A 22,024-nucleotide genomic window follows, 5' to 3' on the forward strand; every position below is an offset into this window, starting at 1 on the left:
AAAAGAGGATAGGTTTCAATTTGAGTCTGGTTTTGAGTCTGCCTCTGGCTTGTTGATTCGGGATCAAGATCTACATCAAGAGTTTTGATGATTGGTGTGTTTCTGTTGTTAAGAGTGCTATAGAAATCAAACATTGCCTTGGAATTGTAGAGCTGTCCTACCAATACACGTGTTTATTGTTTTCAGCCAGAATGATGCTGATATCCATGTAGTTCTAAAGGCCAAGTGTGAAGCAGCTGTGAATGTCATCGCATACCGAGAAAATGTTAGCTTGATGAGCCGTGTAAACGTTCGGTGATTGCAGTCGAGAAAACAAATGGTTTGTTTGGCACAAGCATGTATGCAAGAGACTCTTTACTACAAGTTTATTCATCTCAAAGCGTGCACTTGAGAAAGAAAACAAGTAAGGTGCAAAGATGAAGAGAGAAGCCACTGGAAATCCAACAGGTCCCTGTTCAGCAAGATATGTGTGGGCCATTTACTAGACAGGTGTTTAGATCATGCTACCTTCCTTGGCTGTTTGCTCTGATCTAATTAACCCACCGAGAGGCAAACTAGAGAGAAACAGCACAATTCCTTATGCGACCTCTGTCCCCAACACCTGCCAAGGTGCTACTGTTTTTATCACAGTGCAGGTGGAATCTCATGTTGCATTGCTTTATGTAAGAAAGCAAGATGTGATCAACATGAATAATGCAATCATTGTATGCATGTGTTTCTCTTACTGACTGACATGGTAGTGACCCAGTCTCACTCAAATTATAACAGGGCTAACTGATGCAACATTACATCAGGCCGCTCCTATGGATTTATCTTCTTTTAATAATCTGTTAATTGTCTTCTTTCATCTCCACTTAACTTTGGTTCAACATTCATTTCAGTTTTATCTCCACACATCTCTATTCTTCTGGGGTTCAGTTTGAGAGTTGTTTGAGTGGCACTAAATCCATTCGTCTTCCATGCGATGAAGATTTTAGACCTCCACTGAGATGAGGCCGACTCTGAGAATCCTGAGGCATCTGGAGATCGCTGTGAATCCTGAGGTATCTAGGGATCTACCAGCTCCAGTTAGACTCTGTGATACTATAGAGGAGATGTGAACGCCATTTGATCTTTTGCATCAATACAACATCTGTTTGACTGTATATTTATAATCACACCCTCCAGTGTCTCCCATATGAGGATGGGTTCCCCTTTGAGTCTGGTTCAACTTAAGGTTTCTTCCTTTACCATCTAAGAGAGTTTTTCCTTGCCACTGCTGCCCGAGTCACTTGCTCATTGGGGATAAACACATACACATTGTGAACTAAATCCATGTAATATTAATCTTGAATTTTCTATCGTATTAATCTTTGTATTATTCTTTATATTAACATTTTGTTCTATGTTTATGTTCTGTAAAGCTGCTTTGAGACAACGTTAATTGTAAAAAGCGCTATACAATTAAACTTGAAGTGAATTGAATTCTGTTTCCCATTCAAAGCCATGGGTTGCACATATGTGTTTAAACCAGGTCAGCTGTCAGATAGCACTCACGTCCTCTAGCAAATTAAATTACATCCTGAAGTTACGTACCATAGCAGAAACCATTTGTTTTTGTCCGGGTGCTCTAGTCCCTGTCCTAATTCTAAGGCAAAAAGATGCAAGGAAACTTAAGACAAAAGGCTGTTGTGCAGCAGTAATTCCCAGTATGACCCATCACACAGACAAGAATCCCCTTTTCCCTCCAGCAGAACTGGAGAATAAGCTGGGAATTGAATAAAAGCTTTTTTTTTTTTTTTTTTTTATCTTTACAGAATGAAGAGTTGCAAACCTACTTTACTGTGTGAGAGTATGGGGAGGGCATATTGCACCACTTTGTCCTAAAATAGTTTACGATTTTCTCCTCCTGCTCTGAGAAACTCTTCTCTGCTCATTATGTATCACTCATAAGATCACATCCTTTGACACACCTATTACAACGATGCGAGACGAGCTGCAGTGATGCTCTTTCCTCTTCTCCTTGTTATGGTTACTGAAGAATATGAAGCAACACAGGAAGTGATCACAAGATAGATGAGGGTAGAGTCCTTGCCAGCGCTGATAATCAGGAGTGACTAATCTGGCTCTCTCCTGTAGAGATGTGAGGGCATCCCAGATCCTTCCAGAGGACTCCAGTCTTTTTCACTCCATCAGCAATTACTGACAAAGCTTCCTGACAGAACTGATTATCCAAACACAGATGTTTTCTTTCTCGGTCTCTTTTCCGCTCCCTTCCTTTCCGTCCTTTGATAACCTCCTCCTGTTCTTTGTCTTTGTAATTCTGTTAATGGGATGTCACAGATAATGTGTTCTAAGCAAATAGAAATACAGATATAAACAGGAGGCACACTTCCCAGTAATTTTCACAGGGCATCTGATTGGAGGTATGAAGTGGGATCATGTGGGATGTAACAAAAACTCACACAAGCTGGCATATCTCTATTCAAAAAAAGAAAAACAACCTTGTGGGCTGATCTTATTGCAAATGTATTGCTTAAAATTATGCATCATAAAAGAGCAGATGTTATGTAATTATAGATTAGATCAAGTACCAATGCTAAAAGGGACCTCTCATGCACATTTAACTCTCAGTGTTGAGTCAGATGGGTAGGTGTGTATTGGTGTGTGGTGTGAGGTGGCCAACCACAGTGCAGAGACCTCCTCCGCTTTAACTCCATCACCGCTCACCTCTCTTCCTCTAAAGCTTGTTAAAGACATCACTTTACCATTAATTAGCCAAATATCCACCCACACATCTTTCACTATGTTTTATTAGACTGACCTCTAATTTTAATCTGTGACTGTGTCATCACCCATGAGTGAAGCACTCTGGATTCTGCAACTTTTATTTCCTCTAATGGAGATTTCCTCCTGAGAGGTTCACTGCATTCAGTGAACTGAAAAGTAAATTATATTGTATAATAAAATATAAGGTCAGTTTATTTTTCTTGCTTCAGTCATAAGGAATTGATTTATATCTCCTTTTGTGACTTTATAAGAAATGTGCCTTGATGTGATATATGAGTATGCTGTTATTTTGTGGATGTGCCATTGTGCAGCACTAAACTGATAATGGTATATAATGTGGGCAGCTTTGTGTGGGTCCAGATCATGCAGGGCTTTTGCCAAAAAATAAGGACACAGATCTGTCTCATTTCATCTACAACAGCTCATTTCTTTCCCTCTAATGGCATCTAATGATCAAAGCGATTAACTAGTCTGTGTTAATTGCTGCTGACTTAGTGTAATGATCTCAAAGTTGTCATGGCAACTCTGTATAGCAGGTGCTGGTAGTATACTGGTAGTATATTTTTTTGTTCATGTGGACACAGTAGAGTTACATAAAAACACACACCCACCCACCCACCCACCCCCACCCACCCACACACACACACACACACACACACACACACACACACACACACACACACACACACACACACACACACACACACACACACACACACACACACACACACACACAAACACAGACAACTCTGTATCTACTGGATTTATTTGATCAATTAGAATTTGGTTGTATATGTATGTGTGTATCTCTCTCTCTCTCTCTCTCTCTCTCTCTCTCTCTCTCTCTCTCTCTCTCTCTTTGTCTCGTAATGAAGGAGAGATGTATTTTTCCTCACTCTTTAAACCCTTCAAGTGCAACAGGAAATGAGAGAATGACTTTTTCATTATTAATACATCGAACGCATATGACATTAACAACAATTATTCCTAAAGCACTGTGTTTGTGTGTGTGTGTGTTTGTGTGTGTGGGTGTGTGTGTGTGTGTGTGTGTGTGTGTGTGTGTGTTTGTGTGTGTGTGTGTGTGTGTGTGTGTGTGTGTGTGTGTGAGAGAGAGAGAGAGTGAGAGTCTATAAGAAGAAAACAACCACAATGTCCTGACATTCATACATAAAAGTTCATAAAGAAAAATTAGACTTGATATTAATATTGAGAAAACAGTCCAGTTTTTGCATCACTATGAGCTTGCCTATGTGCAAGAGATTATCATATAAATCTAGTTGATTCTGCCCTGAGGACGAGGATCCTGTAGAGGCCAATCAAATGTGTATTTGTGTTCTTTACCCAGTCATTAGAATGAGAGTGTGGTCAGTGCTGGAGCTAAAGGGCCATGCTGTGAGCTTATCGAAGCATTTTTCTATTACCTCTTTTTATTTTTTGCTCATAATAGTGCACAAATTGTAAAAATATGTCAGGAATTTCCCCTTCTGTTTCATTATTGATATGTGTTGGTTTATGTGTGTCTTTGTTTTGATTCTGGTCTTGTCTCCACCCATATCTTGTCACTTCTTAATTAATCACATGTCCTTATTATCACACCTGCTATGATTTTCCCCCTTGTTTAGTTTGCATATTTAAAACCCTTCATTAAAGCTGCCTTACTGGCACTTGCATCTGCTTCAGCTTCTCTATTATGACATTAGTGAAATAATAAAAAAAAGTAAATTAGCAACTATTTATATATAAAGTGTTGATAACTTGCATAACTCTGGTTTCTGTGTTTAAATATTGGGACTATATGCACATGTTCGTGGTCATTAACTGGTTGTTAAGGTGCTGGTTCAGGTTTTTATTATGGGATTTATTTTACTCATTGTTAAATTACTCAATGGTTAATACAGATGTTGAAAAGTTAGGTTAATACAGATGTTGAAATAATAGTGAGGTGTAGTAATGTTGAATTATATGCTTTGTTCATGTTAACTTATGTCTGTAGACAAGTCCATCTCCTTAACCTCTACACTGCTTATCCTGCTGGGTTGCAGTGAACCTGGGGTCTATCCCACAGGGCACAATTCGGGGCACACCCTGGAAAGGATGCCAGTCTTTTGCAGGGCACAATTTACCCAGACACTCAGTCACACACTATGGACAATTTAGAGATGTCAAGCTGCCTACAATATGTCTTTGGACTGGGGAGAAAACCAGAGTTACCTGGAGGAAGCCCCCAAGGCACAGGGAGTACTTGCAGGCTACACACACACGCACACACATATGGCAGAGGCAGGAATCATACCCTCAACCACTAAGATATCATGCATCCCTGTAATATAGAGTGCAACCCAAAATGATCATAGTGCTACAGAGTTCTGGCTAACTGAACCTGGACCTGATGCTCCAGGTCCTGAAACAGATGAACATAGAGGTCTGGGGAGTTGGTAGGCTGGTGCTAGGTTAGAGTCCACACTTTGTGGAAACAAAGACGTTCATTGGTTTCATTTCTCTACAGTACCTTTCTCTTTACTAAATAATATTTTCATCCCATGTTATTTCAGAAGTACCAACTATAAGGAGTTCACCTAGTTTACCAGACTCCAGCTGTGAAAGGTTGAGGCCAGACCTGCCTCACACACGTTCATTATGTCAAATGAACATGAACTTACTCTACAAAACTTTTATTACCTCCAAGCTAACATTGTCCACACTACACAACCAATTTTAGTTAAGGCACAAATTTCTTACAAAAAAATAGAGCAAACAGTTTTGTTGTATTTTGTAGGAGCGGCGTCTGTTCTGCAAAGGGAACTGGAGATATTGTGTAAAGAAGGGTACATTTGTTCATTCTAGCAAGTATTTATGGATGGCATGCTAAATCATTTCTAACCAGTACAGTAGCAATATTTTTGTTCCTATATTCCACACTAGCAAATAAACATGCGATAGATCTGAACTCAGAGATCTGGTTCACAGCTGTTATTGGATGTTGCTCAGTTCTGTTCTAACGAACATCTCATGAAGGTGATTGCACTGTGTAATTCATTGAAAAATTCATTTTTCAATTCACAAAGATTCGTTTTAAACATGCTTGAAAATGTCAGAGCATCTGTGACAGCTTGGAGACTGAGAAAATCACAGCATGGGAAGTAACAGGGATTTGTCACAGAGAGTGAGGGGTTGTTGAAAATTCCCCAAATTAGACTTCAGCATCAGTTATAGATTTGGTTGACAGGAGCTGCTTAAGGTTAAAGCTTCCCCATGGTTCACAGTGTGTGTATATGTACTGTATATTCTCCGATCCTTAGTCAGGATGACACATATATTATACCAGTGACTACGTAGTGATGGATTAACCTTCACTCGCTGCTTACCTTGTCACTTTAAACTCACACCCACATTCTGAAGGACATAGCGAGAACATTTTCACCAGGCAGCTAGCTTATCACAGCCAGACCCTGATCTGATAATCTTTGTTTGGATGTTACACCTGTGGTTAGATCACAGCACTGCCTCAGTCATATTTTCCCATAATTATAACCCACTCTGCTGTTGCCATATCTACTGGGTGATTGTGGGGTACATATCCAATTCATTTCCCATTACTCTTATTTGTTTAAATGCTTTTAATTGGCGCAGAGCAATTACATATGATATGATGTTCATTGCCAGATGCAGAACAGCTGGGTTAATGACATAACCTTTTGTATTAAAGTGGGTTAGAGAGATGGAGAATGTAGATATAAGTGATATCACTGCCTGCAATTAACCAGCATGAGATCATCTGTAAATAAAAGGCTCCCCAATCTGTCCCCCAATCTGATAATGTCCTCTGAGTAAGAAAGATAGAAAGATAGATAGATAGATAGATAGAGAGAGAGAGAGAGAGAGAGAGAGAGAGAGAGAGAGAGAGAAAGAGAGAGAGAGAGAGAGATGAATAACTGACAATGACAGATGGTGCAATGTTGTGAAAGATTTAAATGAACTATTACCTTCTCAATTAGCGTCTACACTCACACACCACACACACACACACACACACACACACACACACACACACACACACACACACACACACACACACACACACACACACATACACACATACACACACATTTTTATTATTATTATTATACCACTACACTAATACAAAGCTCCACTCCATCATACACTAATCATACAAAGCTCCACTCAAAAGCAGACACATGGAGACACATGTACCCTCATACACACACTCAGAGACACATTAAATCAGCCCTCTTTGTTCTTTAAATCATACAGTAATCACATGAGCTCTTAACTCAAGCACTGGCACACAGAAAGAATGAGAGCTTTCTCATTTGGTGCAAGAAACGATTTCCATCTCTTCCTGCAGTACATAATAATTGGCCGAGTTTTTTTCATCTATCAACATTCTGCCTACTCATGCCTTCTTCCCACTCACATGCACAGATAGATCATCTTATCCAAAACTAAAAGTAACTAAGATAGCCATCAAGGCAGATGGTTAAAAAGAAAAATCAGGCTAATGTTCTCATCTTGTACTTTTAAAATATTTCAGACTAGATGAACCTAGGTTTACAATTAATTCTAATTATTATTTAAGACCAGGAGAAAAATAAGTTTCAAGGCACTAGGAGCTTGGGGAAAGGAATTTTCTGACAAATGCATATGTGCGGGTGAACGAGTGTAGAGGTATGTACAGGTCAGTTTAGGGATGTCAGCCAGCCTTCTCCTCCAACTTTCAGCTTTTCCTGTTAGGGGTCACCACAGCAAATCATCTGTTTCCACCTAACTTCATCCTCAGCATCCTCTACTCTCGCACCAATTACCTTCGTGTCCTCATTTAACACATCCATATAACTCCTCTCTGTCCTTCCTCTTCACCTCTTACCTGGCAGCTCCATCTCCAGCATCCTTCTACCAATATAACATCTCCCTCCCCTGTACATGTCCAAACCATCTCAATCTATCCTCTCTGTCCACGTCCCCAAAACAACCAACCTGAGCTGTAGGGATGTCAATCAGCCTACAACAGACATTTCAGAACTGAAGAGGTAACCAGATCACCTGGAGATCACCTTGAATTTAGTATAAGACATTATATTATTTTGCACATTATTACAATAGCAGTGATTTTTTTTTTTTTTTTTTTTACTGTAAACATTTTTAAAAGCATTAAATCTAGAAATATAATTTGTAGTCTGTGTGGCTGCATATAGATGTGAAAATAGCCTAAAACTATCAGTGTCCCAAATATCAGTGTTTCAAGTTTATGCCCAAGTTTAGTTTTTTTAATTTTCATTTATTTACTCACGTTTCATTTCTGTTCGACTAGTAAAAAAATGTAAAGTCAGGCAACCTGTACTGTATTAGCATGTATTATACAGTATATTTTGATCTCTTCTGTCGCTGCATGTTAGGTGATGTGCTGATGTTTATATAGTCACATATTTTGGTTTTAGTCTCTGCAGGAGGGATATTAGAAGTCACACATCAGTGGAACTGAAGGAATGGTGGTAATTCCACAGGGGGAGTTAGTGTGACACTCCACCTCCTTCCTAATGACATATTAACACTTCCAGGGGGAATGTTTGATGATTATGCACATTAAATCACACCAAGAGCTTTAGAGAAATCTGGATATAGCTTTTGATCCCAGTAGACACTAAACTTGCTGAACGCTGTAGCAGCACCACTGGCAAGGCCAAGCAGCAATGTTGCCTCATTTCTATGACCCCTGCGGTTCAAAAGCTTCCTTCATTTCCCATTTCCTTAGTGCAGCACTTCCGGTGCTTTATATATATATATATATATATATATATATATATATATATATATATATATATATATATATATATATATATATATATAATTATTTATATCTGTTTTAATTTTAACTGTAAAAACTTGTATTCAGTCCTGACCCCACTTGCCCTCTGGCCCCTGCTGTTGCCATAGCAACGGAGGAGGAAGTCTTTTTATTTTTCCTCTATAATAGACGACTCCAGAGAATGCAATCTTCTTCTTATTCCTGTAAAATGAATCCACTGATTATTCATTACATCCTTTCTCTAAAGAAGCAGAAAGAGAAATCGAGGGAGAGCAAAAAGGAGATTTATGGGGAGATAAACACGACAGGGCGGATTCTTGGGGAAGAATTTGGAGTGAAATATAGTTTCACTATCTTTGATAAATCATTTTATATGAATTATGAACTGTAATCATGGTGAAGCTTGTTACATGATTCTGATCAACTTTACGGAGGAGATTTTCTTGAAATTAGGAAGCCTTCCTTAAAAGGCAGATCTTCTCAAGTTCAGCATGCAAACTACGTGTTTGGGGCGAACGATTTCATTTTATTTCCCTTAAAAACTTGAAAATAGACTTTGAACTTTTAGCACGGGCATTAACGTCCACTATTTACATTTGCCCTCTAGACAAATAAAAAAAAAATGATGAGAGCTTAGGATATTTCCCCTCCCTTCCAGCAGACATCAGAATCACTAGAGTTTTAGTGCAATCTAGTTTCTCTTTACTTCCTGGTTTCAAGGCATTCAAGCAACTCTGGTTATTGGGTTCATAGTAAAGCCAGAGTTTGGATGTGTAATTTATTTAAAAGTGTTGTTGATCATGTTTAGAACTGTTATAGACTGTGTATATTGTTTTTGAAACTGTATATTGATTTATTTTCAGCCTGTCTTCCATGTGGATCCTAAATTACAAATTTCAAATACAAATCCATCTGATCATGTTGGAATTCAAAGTGGTTTTGGAGATCAGCTCTGCTGTAAGGGTTAGAGACTATATCAGTGAGGAAAAGACATGAGGCAGAGATGGAGGTAGCAGAGATGAGGATGTTGAGGTTTTCTTTAGGAGTGATGAGGATGGACAGGGTTAGGGATGAGCACATCAGAGAGACAGCTCAGGTTGGCTGTTTTGAGGACGAGGACAGAGAGGACAGATTGAGATGGTTTGGACATGTATAGAGGAGCGAGATGTTATATTGGTAGAAGGATGTTGGAGATGGAGCTGCCAGGTAAGAGGTGAAGAGGAAGGACAAAGAGGAGATATAAGGATGTGTTAAATGAGGACATGAAGTTAATTGGTGTGAGAGTAGAGGATGCTGAGGATAGAGTTAGGTGAAAACAGATGATTTCCTGTGGTGACCCCAATGGGAAAAGCTGAAAGTAGGAGGAGAAGACACTTGGTTCTTCAGGTGATTTTTTTTGCATGAAGGACACAAATGAGTATTTGAGTATTTTAATGTATTTATTGCTGCCTTCAGAATTAGTGATGCATGTGTCTCAGATGTGTATTTGTCTACAGCCTTAGTAGGACACATATTTTGTCCTGTATTTATTTATAAAGTGTAAAATAACTTTTACACAAGAAATGAATATGTGCTTTAGGTAAATGCCAAACCAGCACTGGCATCACAGGCCCCTTTATCAAGGTGTGTGTTAATTAAGATTCTTTATGTGAAACCCACGACTTGATCATATATAAGATGTTAAGGACTCGCAGTAGGTGATGAGTGAACTGTAAGCGCTCTGAGGATGCATGAACAGCACAATAACCTGTATTACTGATGCACACAGAAGGGCAATCAGAAACCATTGTTACTAACACACAGTCCAGGATAATCACTAACCATCAGTACTGACAAACACTCAAATGTGAGAGTGAGTGTGTGTGTGTGAAGGAGAGAGAGAGAGAGAGAGAGAGAGAGAGAGAGAGAGAGAGAGAGAGAATTTATGATGATGAGAGATGTTTTGTTCTTCATGCGTTTCAATCATATTCTCAGGAGATCCAGGCAACATCTGTTTCTAACCAACTAATCAATTCTAATGCAGCTACTGCTTGAACAATATATTTCTTGGCCCGTAAAATGCACTGATATTAAAGTTCCATGAAATTATTGGTAATAGCATAAATCAAAGGGATAAAGGAACAATAACAGCCTTAATAAATGATGCATTTTGACCTTCATAGGCTGCACATGGCATTGCAGTAATGTATTCCTATCATTAAGGGGCTGCATGGTACACACAAATGGCTAAAGTTTTACACACAAGACTTTGCAATGAAACAGGGATACACAAAAGGGTAAAAATGCAAAAGTTAATCAGGAGCTAAAAAACAAAACAAGTGAGAAACATCAACACAATGAACCAATGACAAACTTGGGGCAGATAATAGACCAACACAGGAACTGAAACCAATACAATGAACACATGGTGGTGTTGCCAAGGGGGCAATGACACGAAGCAGAGACATTGAGCTGGTGACAGAATGTAAGATCAGTGAATGGCAAAGCAGAATAACTGCCCAGCTGGCATGGCTGCACTCCAGAACAACAGCAGGGCTGGCATAGGACTAGTACGGAATGTGAGAGAGAGAGAGAGAGAGAGAGAGAGAGAGAGAGAGAGAGAGAGAGAGAGAGAGAGAGAGAGAGAGATCACGAAGGTTATAGAGGTTAAAAGTTTGAGATGGAGTTTAAGACAGACAGAGAGGGAAAGACTGCCATAGCAATTCTACAACTTGACGTTTGTGACCTTTGACATGCCATTTCTGCATTGAGTTGCGTGTAGGTGTGGTTGCTAACAGAAGAAGAAGGTTCTAGTAGGGTCTGTGAGGCAATGTGTCAGGTGGAAACCATGTCCTGTGCCATATAAAGGAACAAAGGTTGGCCCACAGCATGGTTACAAACAAGAGGGTCAGTGATGCATATAAAGAATCAAAATATACACAGGATTGATGAATCGGTAATGCACATGCAATAAATATGCCCACACAGCCAGAGCTGGGTAGACCAGCAAGTCTCCAACATATGGTTCTAGTCACCAATCTGCAGCTTTGTCGGATTGCAGTGAGCTTTAGTGGCAAGACCTTGGGAGCGGAAAGAAGGCGACATGGAAATATGATTTTACAGGCTAGAATCACCTGCTTGATCCTCTGGAAGGTTTAGAAAATATCCAAGGTAAATTTTGTAAATTCATAGCTGCATATTCATGAAACTCCGTTTTTTAACTGGTTCCCTAAATGCCTGTGACACAGCCTATTCTCCATGCTTAATCATCTGCGCAACCCTTTATTATCCCAATAAACTTCCAGGCTTAGCCCAATGCATGACAAGATAATTTACTCCTCAACTTCCTCCTACTTATCTTGCAGAGGCAGCATGCTTCTCAATATCTCTAGATTTGAGCAGGTACTATGGGAGTACTATCTCAGTACTCGTCCAGCAGCATAGCAGATGTTTCCACCAAGGTCAAATCCTCCTTACATTCAAATTCCAGCAATAAATGCATAAACCTTACTCTGTCATTTATCATGGTATACTAAATCCCAGAGATACACATCATAATTTATTTATTTATTTATTTATTTATTTATTTATTTATTTATTTATTTATTTATTTATTTTTTATTTATTTATTACTATTATTATTATTATTATTATTATTATTATTATTATTATTATTATTATTATTATTATTATTTAATATTTTTTTTATTTTAAGCAAATATTAGCTGGTATATGATTGTTTGTAATAAGTCTTTAAATCCCAGGTTAGGATATAAACCCACTAAACTTGGTTCCAGTGAGTCTGAAGGAATATCCTGAACTAAGGCGATACCCAAAATTGAGGTTTGCCCCAAATTTCCTAGAAGGCTTTATGTCAGATGTCGGCTGTTAACTGGAGGCTTGATCCATGACAGTCCTCCCATATACCATAATAGACAGTCTCTCAGAAACTGTGTGCTTGGTCTTCGCAAAACTACTGCATGAATGGACATGGATTATCTTCTAGGGCTCTCGGAATTTCACCTCAACCATTTTTAACCGGTGTATTGGCGTTTCAAGTAAAGAGTTAAGTCAAGAAGCTTTTATTGTCATTTCAACCATATATACAGTAGCTGTTGCAGTGCATAGCGAAATGAGACAACGTTTCTCTAGGATGAGGGTGCTACATAAAACAAAGACAGGGCTAAGGACTTGTAAGTAGTCCTAGCCACATAAAGTGCAACTGTGCAACCTGGTGCAAACAGTGCAGGACAAGACAAACAAGACAGACAAGACAGTGCCGGACAAAAGACAGTGTAGACAAAACGTTACAAGACAATACAGAAAGTACAAAAAATACAATACACAAAAGATAATAAACAGTAACAGAAACAGCACCGACCGACCGGTGTAAATACTGTATGTCAGTGGGCATCTCAAAGAGTTTACCTCGAAGATTTGTGTTGGGGAAAAAAATGTTTTTTACTTTAGTGAAACCTTTGAATATATTGCCAACAGATATAGACATACTTACAGTATGAAAAACTACAAATTCTAATGGCACTGAGTATCTATTCCATAAAACCCACCACTATGGAGTGTGACATGTCAAAGAAGTTCAGTGTGAAGCATGGACACATGCTCATAAGAGCTGGTCTCCTGACTGACTACTGTTGCTCATTCTAGTGGTTTTTATTTTGTCTTTTTTTTCAGTTAACAAAGAGATCATAGATCAGAACATTCAAAGCCTGTGAATTTGATAGGCATAATACAAAGAGCATTGCTGTCATGAAGTTGGCAGTTATTAGGTGTGGTATATTTTTGGAGTATACTTTTCAGAGTTCACTGCTGCTGCTTACATTGATTTTTGATATGAGTATATTTACTGAAAGCAAACAAAAATAATACAATCAGTCTACAATCCACAGTGAAAGACAAAAACCAAAACGAGACTCAAAACTGAGTGTATGTGATCATGCCCTCTGCACCTCCTGCAACAACAACAACAAATAAAAGCAGAGAAAAATACAGGGAAAGGCAAAAGAGCATAAGCCAGCATTTCTCCAAAATGATGCGTCTCTTTTTCTTCTGCACCACTGCACTAAGCATTGCTCATCCTCTCTCTCTCTCTCTCTCTCTCTCTCTCTCTCTCTCTCTCTCTCTCTCTCTCTCTCTCTCTCTCTCTCTCTCTCTCTCTGTCTGGTCTGTCTTTCTCTCACATATTTTCTTTTTGAAAAGGATGTGCAGGACTGACATTATACATTCAGAGCAAACTCAAGCTATCCCTTATAATTATATATGGAGATGTATGGCATAAAGCATTTGTTTTTTTTTCTTCTTCATGAACTCTAGAGATCCCCCCACCCCCCTTTTGTATTCATATCTGTCTCTCTCAATATTCCTGAATGCATTTATCATGATCACTTACTCTACTTACTAAAGAAACAGAAACTCTAGAGAACAAAGAATCTTTACCACAGGACCATATTCAGAGGTCAGCTGTTATAAATGGATGTCAATTTTTCATTTTAATCACCTGCCTGTTTATGTACCTTAGGCTCAGCTAAATAAAACGGTAAAATTCGGCTCATGTGTCTCGCCAAGGATCGCATCTTTAAGTTGTTTATTCCCACAGGGCTAATTTTACTGTTTGCAGTTCTAATTGCAGTATAATTCGTTTTCTCTGCAGGGGACGATTCTCTAGAAAATCGATCACTTTAGAATATTAGCTTGGCATTGTGATCGTATTGCTCCCTACTACTGATGCATCAGCTGCCCACAGTGAAGTGGAGACATGGGTCAGAACGATATTTCTCCATTGTAGTACTCTACGCGTTCATTGTAAAATAATAGTGAGATGTGGTAATGGTCTTGCAATGTATTCTTGCCTTACATCCAGTTATAGGCTCAGGATCCACCGTGACTCTGACTGGAATAAATCAGCTATTGAAAAAGAATGAATAAAAGAATGAGTGGAAACCAAAATGATAATAAATATTTAATTTGTACAAGCCATTACTTAGAAATGGTGCCCTGCAATGCCCTGTGTCCCATTTATTATTGCCCTGTGACCAGCAGTCTCAAGATTGGCTAGAGATCCATGGTCATCTTGTCAAAGGATTAAGTGATCACTGAGTATAAAGCAATTAATGAATCAGTAATGATTCAGCGAATCACTCAGTGAACATTTTTGTATAAAATCAAAAGAAACCTTTTTTATTTATTACATTTGATTTCTACTCTGTGTTCTCTAACAGCTGCCATGTAGCTAAGGATTTGTTTGAGTGATCAAGCCGAGTAGACTGCAGTGTGATTTCCATGGTGTTACAGTAATACCTAAGTGTTAGGCTGGTGTCAAATTGGGTTTTAATGAGCCAGAAGGAAAAAAAAATGAGAAAGAACACAAATATGTATTCACAGTAGTTCCTGTTTCTGCTTCATGCTTTTTTAATCAGCCCCATAAGAGGATAGTAATTAATTGCCAGTAATGTTTACACTGATTTGTTTATATATTTGGGAAGAAGCATCTAATTATGGTTGCTTTCCATGCCACTGTTACCTTGTTGTTTTTGTGATGTAGTGATGATCTCTTGCAAAACCCGTCATCACAGTTAATACAAAAAATGAATTTAAGTTCAGGTTGAGTTATATTACTTATAATCTGTCTATGATCTGTTGCCAGGTTTGGATATTACTAAAGATCCTTGTATGAAGGTGCGCTGTCCTCCTCAAAAAGTGTGTGTGAGTCATGACCTCCAAACAGCCATCTGTGCCAATCACAAACCTCCACAGCACAGGTAACAACATTCTTTTTTCCTCTCTCTCTCTCTCTCTCTCTCTCTCTCTCTCTCTCTCTCTCTCTCTCTCTCTCTCTCTCTCTCTCTCTCTCACACACACACACACACACACACACACACACACACACACACACACACACACACACACACACACACACACACACACACACACACACACAATGTTTGTAACAAATGCTGTAATGATTTCTGCCTGGAATAAACTCTGGCAGAAGTAGAGAGCTGAACTGATATTAGCTGAGTTGCTCTGCACTCTATCACCAGCACCCGACTCTCGTAATCTCCCATTAATAGTGAATCACCTTCCGACTGCCATCTGTGCTGGAAAATGACTTCATAAACACGATGAAAAGCAGCTGCAAATCTAAACTGCAAAGCTAAACGAGCCAGATCCACCTAATATTGCTCTGAAATTAAGCCTAATTGTTTACATTTAACCAATAATCTCACATTACTGCCATGTCATCACGGTCCTGTTAGAGGGCTTCATGAGATCTGACCTCCTCAGAGTGTTTGGCCCCACCCCTTTCCTCTTTAGTCCATGCCTTATTAAGATTCAACTCGCATTAATTATACATTAGTCCTGTGAGAAAGCCCAGTAGCTCATTAGCTATAATTACTCCCTCTCTCTTGATGAGCAAACAAACAGTATCCGGTGAGCTGCCAGCTCCTGTGCTACCATCACTCTGAAGTTTGTGAGAAGTCCACACCAATTTACACTCTTCAGCAACACCTTCAATACACAGCTAAAACTAGTATGTCACTAATGCCAAGCAAATGCTGTTATATCCTTGTCATTAGTTTACACAGTGATAAACATTAAGCGGACGGTTTGCATGTAAATAAGAAATTAATGCACAAAAATTTGCCATCATTAAGTTCAGATTAAGGGGGCACGGTGGCTTAGTGGTTAACACGTTCGCTTCAAACCTCCGGGATTGGTGGTTCGATTCCCGTCTCCGCCTTGTGTGTGTGGAGTTTGCATGTTCTCCCCGTGCCTCGGGGGTTTCCTCCGGGTACTCCGGTTTCCTCCCCCGGTCCAAAGACATGCATGGTAGGCTGATTGGCATCTCTGGAAAATTGTCTATAGTGTGTGAGTGACTGAGTGTGTGTGTGCCCTGTGATGGGTTGGCACTCCGTCCAGGGTGTATCCTGCCTTGATGCCCAATGACGCCTGAGATAGGTACAGGCTCCCCGTGACCCGAGAAGTTCGGATAAGTGTTAGAAAATGAATGAATGAAGTTCAGATTAATGTGTGACACACGTTAATACATGATTTATAAGGGATTAGAATTATTGGAGATATGTAATCCATTGAATAATTCAGCGTGATTATGATTAAGCACTGATCCGTGATAGCAGAGCTTGAGTTTTATACTGCTGCAGCTTAGCATGAATTGGATAAAACAGTGATTAGTGTAATGAAGGCTACATCATGTCATAGTGACATTTCTGAGATCTTTAAGGTGTTAACTATATAACTGTGAAGGAAAAATCATATTCTATCTTTCTATATTCTAACTTTCATCTTGACAATTTGACAGCCCCAAATTTTCCCAGTATATCTGAATTCACCCTTAATAAAAGCTATAAAGCTATGGTGCCTTTCTGGCACGGGTTAGCTGCAGCTAGCTTCCCTAGCCGTCTACATCTCAAATACAGACCTTTCCTATTGGGCTCCTGATAAAGATAGGTTCTCAGTACACATACCAAGGCTTGAGCGCCTGCTGGTGCTTTCAGAAATGACAGCAGCATGATTGACAGGCCAGTAGGATGACTTTCTAATCCTGACTGGTTAGATGTAGGTGTTTCTATCTTTTCAATTAAAGAGCTTTAGGGCATCGCAGGGACTAAGAATTCACTTTTGAGCAGATATTTTATTGTATATGACAGAATGTGTGGAAAAACACAAAATACTACAAAATGTGAAGAAGTAGTAAATAAAAATAAAATAGAAGCACAGATCAGAGCAGAAGCTTCGATGATGATCTTTATGCTTTTAAAAGATGACAAGATGAAAGAACAAGATGAGATGAGAGAGAGAGAAAGGGAAAAGCACAGTGTCTTTTCTCCTGTTCAATAGTGTGTGTATGTGTGTGGGACTGATGTAGAGAGGGAATCTCTCTAGGGGGATTGAAGGCTATTTAATCCACTCACAGTGTGATACAGATACTCAGCCCTGAGAGAAAACAAACACACACACACTGGCAGTGCTGTGGCCTTTTCTAACCCGACATTAGTTCATTGTTTAATCAGTGTGACTCACATGCAACACCTCACTGACATTTCTAATCTGTTATTATAATATCACATCTCTCTCTCTCTCTCTCTCTCTCTCTCTCTCTCTCTCTCTCTCTCTCTCTCTCTCTCTCTCTCTCTCTCTCTCTCTCCCTCCCTCTCTCTTACACACACACAGACATTGTTTCCACTGTCTTATAAATGAAGCTTTTCTGTTTCAGCATTAAGCCAAGGAAAGGCAGCCATCTCCATAAACACTGGATGGGAGCGACGAATCATGGGAAATGTAAACCTTGTCCTGTTGCCCATCCTAGTCCAGTGTGTGCCTCGGATGGTCATACCTACACTTCAAAGGTGAGTTCATCATCATCATCATCATCGTAATCTTAATAATCATTATTATAATCATCACCATTGTCATCCGTCATCACTGTCAACAAACTGTGAAGGAACACAAAGACAGTCATAAAGGGATAAACAGTCTTCTCTTTAGTTTTGTGTTTAGTGTAAATAAACTCTAGTACAATCTAAAAACCAGAGGAACTCTGAGATCCAGGCATTTATTCAGTGTTAGCCCTTGAACTGTCAGTTCTCTACACACACTGCAATCTGAATCCTTGATTAGTTTGCTTGAATCCACTTTGTTACAAGAGTCCTTGGGCTGATGAATGAGCGGCATGGCTAGGCAATGCTAGAAAGTCAGTTTGTAGAGAGTGTCTGCAGTTTGCAGCAGAAATAATGCTGAGGTTCCAAAATGTATGTTTGCATGTAGATTTGGCTTGTGACTGGTTTTGAATTATTAAGATTGACACGAGAGTTAATAGCATTACTCGGCTTGCGAATATAGGATTGGAAATTTTATCACTACTAATAACTGTTAAGCACTAGATTAAGTGAACCAATGAGCTAATTTTGTCACAGTGTAACCTTCAACATTCTGAAGCTTGTGGCCAGAAAAGTTTATTCAGCAAGTTTGACCAAGGTAAAGAATCTCCCTGACCCAAGGTACAGAATTGCCATGGTGCAAGGTAGAGAATCTTCATGATATAAGCTAGAGAATTTCCATGACCCAAGGTATCTGAGACTGGTAATGAAAAGCATCACTTTTCTTGTCCATCCTGTTGATGAGAGATTTTCTATTGATCAGTGGCTAGGACGTGTGTCCAACTCAAAATCACTCAAACTTCCAGAGAAAGCTTAAAATATGTTTGTACTGTATATGTATACACGTATTTATCTTCCAAGGATTATCAACAAGAGCAGTGAATTGGAAGAAAGGATTGGTAACATAATTAGAGAATAATCGTTGTAGATGACATTTTATGTGCCTTTGGGTTAATAAGTTTTATCATGTGTCTTTAAAAGAAACACACCTCTGTGTGTAAGGCAGTTCCTGAAATTACAGAATCCAGTTGTAAAATGATCATACAGTATAAACGTTGCATATGCGTATTCCTAGTCTTTTAAGTTGTTTTTGTTATAAGATCAGAATGTGGTTTTGAGAATTGGTGGACATGCAGAGTTGAAATTAATGCAGTGCCAGGGTCATGAAATTAAATGAATTATACATAAGGCCTTGGGGGATTAAGTTACCACTATTACAGATGAAACCTTACTGGAATGCTGTAAACTCATGGACATATCCATGTTTTACTTGGGTGGAGAATCTAACTTGCTGTAGTGGCCTGTAGGAAGGCAGGTGCTGTCAAGACACAAACAAGATATTGACATGCTATATGTCAAAGTAACTAATGATACATTTTGAGGCAAAGTGCTGACAGCTCAGTAGCCTTGGTGCCTAAAAACTCTGCTCAACTAGCGAATACGGTTCTCCACAAAGATCCACTAGTTTGTAGCTACCTTGATCCACCTTGACCTTCAATAACACCAGATACATTCAGGTGAAAATAATGTCACTAGGAACATTCAGTACAGTAGCTAGAATGTTCCTAGTGACATTGTTACCATCTGAGCTTTCAAGATGACTTATTAAAATGTACTATTCCTTCTGTAGCTTCAGGTCAATTTTCCCTGACCTGCATATGAGTTCTGCTACTTCAGAAATGTTCTCACGTAGTTGCTGAAATTCTGTGCTGTTAGGACTTTCTCAAACAAGCCTGCTCACAACTTTTTTAATGAGCTTAGTCACAACGTCCTGTATGTGAACTGAAACTGTCTTTAACAGCTTTATGTTCAGTCTGAAGTACAGTACGACTTGCTTGATACTCCTGTTGGGACTCGACTTTGCTTGTTCTGGAGTTTCAGATGGCCTTCTGTTTATACGTCTCCAGCTTTATTCAGGCTTCCTGCAGAGTTGTTTTTTTTTTTTTTTGTATGTTCAGATTAGTTTCTTAACAATACCAAACTAACAAAATCTGGATGGTGAGGGTCTAAATGTATTGAAATGACAATACAGAAACGATATTTGATATATATGACTGTATAATAACTTGCGTAGAACCACCAAGCAAATCCATAATTATCTTCTCGGCTGGCGTTAGATCGTGCATCGTGAGTGATAGCTATGTTTGGTAAACTACAGTATGAAATTTGTAGTGTTCTTCAGCCAAGACTATATGGAGTGTATGTATAATGACACTAAGAAGCTGTCTTCTGCGTTAGTTCTAACCCTAACCCTAGATAGGTGACATTTGTACTCAATATGTTAATCTTTCTCTGATTTTGTCTATAAATGACTCAGTCAGTGCTGATAGATAATCATTTGGATGAACTTTGTCCACTTATTGGATTGGTTTTCTCTGCTCCCACTTCAATACGTCATTTAACTTGTCTCTTGCACCTCCAATTACCCCTTCCTCCATCTCTCAGTCCTCTCTGGTATAGACTGGGTAAAACCCTACAGAAAATAAGCGGGTAGGATAAGAAGGACACCAATTATGCCAGTTTGCTTGATAATCTAAGTAAAGGAAAAAGCGAGTATGCATTGATTATATTGTATTTATTGAGTATTATTGCAATTTTCTGTCATTATTTTGTTCTTGCAGTTCCTACTTTTTTTTTTTTCATTGTGCTTTGGAAAAAAAAAAAATTCAACCTTAAAATCTATGGAAGTCCTGAGAAGCCATGCATTATAATTTTTTTTCTTTCTTCTTTTGTTGTGATAACGACTTAATTTTTTTATGATCTCTGCATAAGAACATGTTCTAGAGGCAGGAAACAGGCAGTAACGCAGCATCGCATGCTCATTTACAATGATCAGGGACTCATGTGATTACTTTCACATAGGTGTCCAACATTTAAGAAGAAGGCTGTGATGTCTGCATTTTTTATCGTCGAAGACATTATAGTGACCCTACTGCGGTTAATCCAGCCGCTTAACGTTTTAATAATCCATTACATATTAACAATGGGGTACATGCAAAGATCGTAATCAATCGTAAATTAGAGGTATCTCACTTTTTTTTTATCTCTCGACATCACTGTGATTGCCGGCATGATCAGACCTGTCATGCTGTGATTAAATTTAAATACATCCAGATGCCATTTCCCTCAGAATATTTTCCCCCACAGATATATCTCATATAAATCCTTTAGCATTCTGACAGTTCATTAACTCTGTGTATATTTATATGTATACATTATTTATTCATTTGCGTAGATGTAAATGCAGAATTTGTGCAGGCATTTAAACACAAGTGTGTGCGTGTCAGCTATTTTAATTAGTCGAGCCGCTTCTTAAATTATCCGAGAGATGTAACAGCGTAGTGGCGAGTTTAAACCGGATGCCGTGAAATTGAATATGTCAGAGATGGAGGGGAAAGAAATGTATGATGTAAAGTTTAGTGTGTGAGTGTTAGTGTGTGTGTGTGTTTTGTGTGTTTGTATATAAGCATTAGAAAATGAACAAGTCAGTTGTAGAATAGTCACAGTAACAACACGCTGGAATCAAGACGCTGTGTTTGCATTGTGTCTGTGTGTGTGTGCGTGTGTGTGTGTGTGTGTGTGTGTGTGTGTGTGTGTGTGTGTGTGTGTGTGCGTGTGTGTGTGAGCTGAACTGTTACAGTGAAACCTGCAAACTTTAAGCTGCTGTACAGCTCTAAGTTAAACATTTTGGACACTTTGCACTCCAGGCAGCTCTGCTCAAAATAAACACGTCATGCTGAGGCTCAACAAAGACCAACTGCAGGAGCTCACACACTCTGCAGGGGAGCCAGACCTTTCTTTTATCCCTCAAGTAAACCTATAATAATAATTACTATTATTATAGTTTGATTTATTCATTCTTTCTCTACACCACTTATCCTACTGGGTCAAATGGAACTTAAAGGATGGAAAGAACTCCACACACATGGTGTAGGTGGGAAATAAACCACAACCATGGAGGTTGTGATTGATGATCTATCTATCTATCAGATGATCTATCTATCTATCTATCTATCTATCTATCTATCTATCTATC

General features: G+C 38.9%; 1 protein-coding gene across 2 annotated transcripts in view; it reads left to right on the plus strand.

The window, feature by feature from the left end:
- spock1 (SPARC (osteonectin), cwcv and kazal like domains proteoglycan 1) overlaps positions 1 to 22,024 on the plus strand; it is a 190,673-nt gene that overhangs the window by 114,921 nt on the left and 53,728 nt on the right. For both annotated transcript variants that reach the window (XM_047820075.1, XM_027165257.2), the window contains 2 exons: positions 15,234 to 15,348; positions 17,826 to 17,958. In XM_047820075.1, the coding sequence (XP_047676031.1) occupies positions 15,234 to 15,348; positions 17,826 to 17,958 (248 nt within the window). The remainder of the gene's footprint in view (positions 1 to 15,233; positions 15,349 to 17,825; positions 17,959 to 22,024) is intronic.

Source organism: Tachysurus fulvidraco, chromosome 10 (genome assembly GCF_022655615.1).
Source record: "Tachysurus fulvidraco isolate hzauxx_2018 chromosome 10, HZAU_PFXX_2.0, whole genome shotgun sequence".
Taxonomy (NCBI): Eukaryota; Metazoa; Chordata; class Actinopteri; order Siluriformes; family Bagridae; genus Tachysurus; species Tachysurus fulvidraco.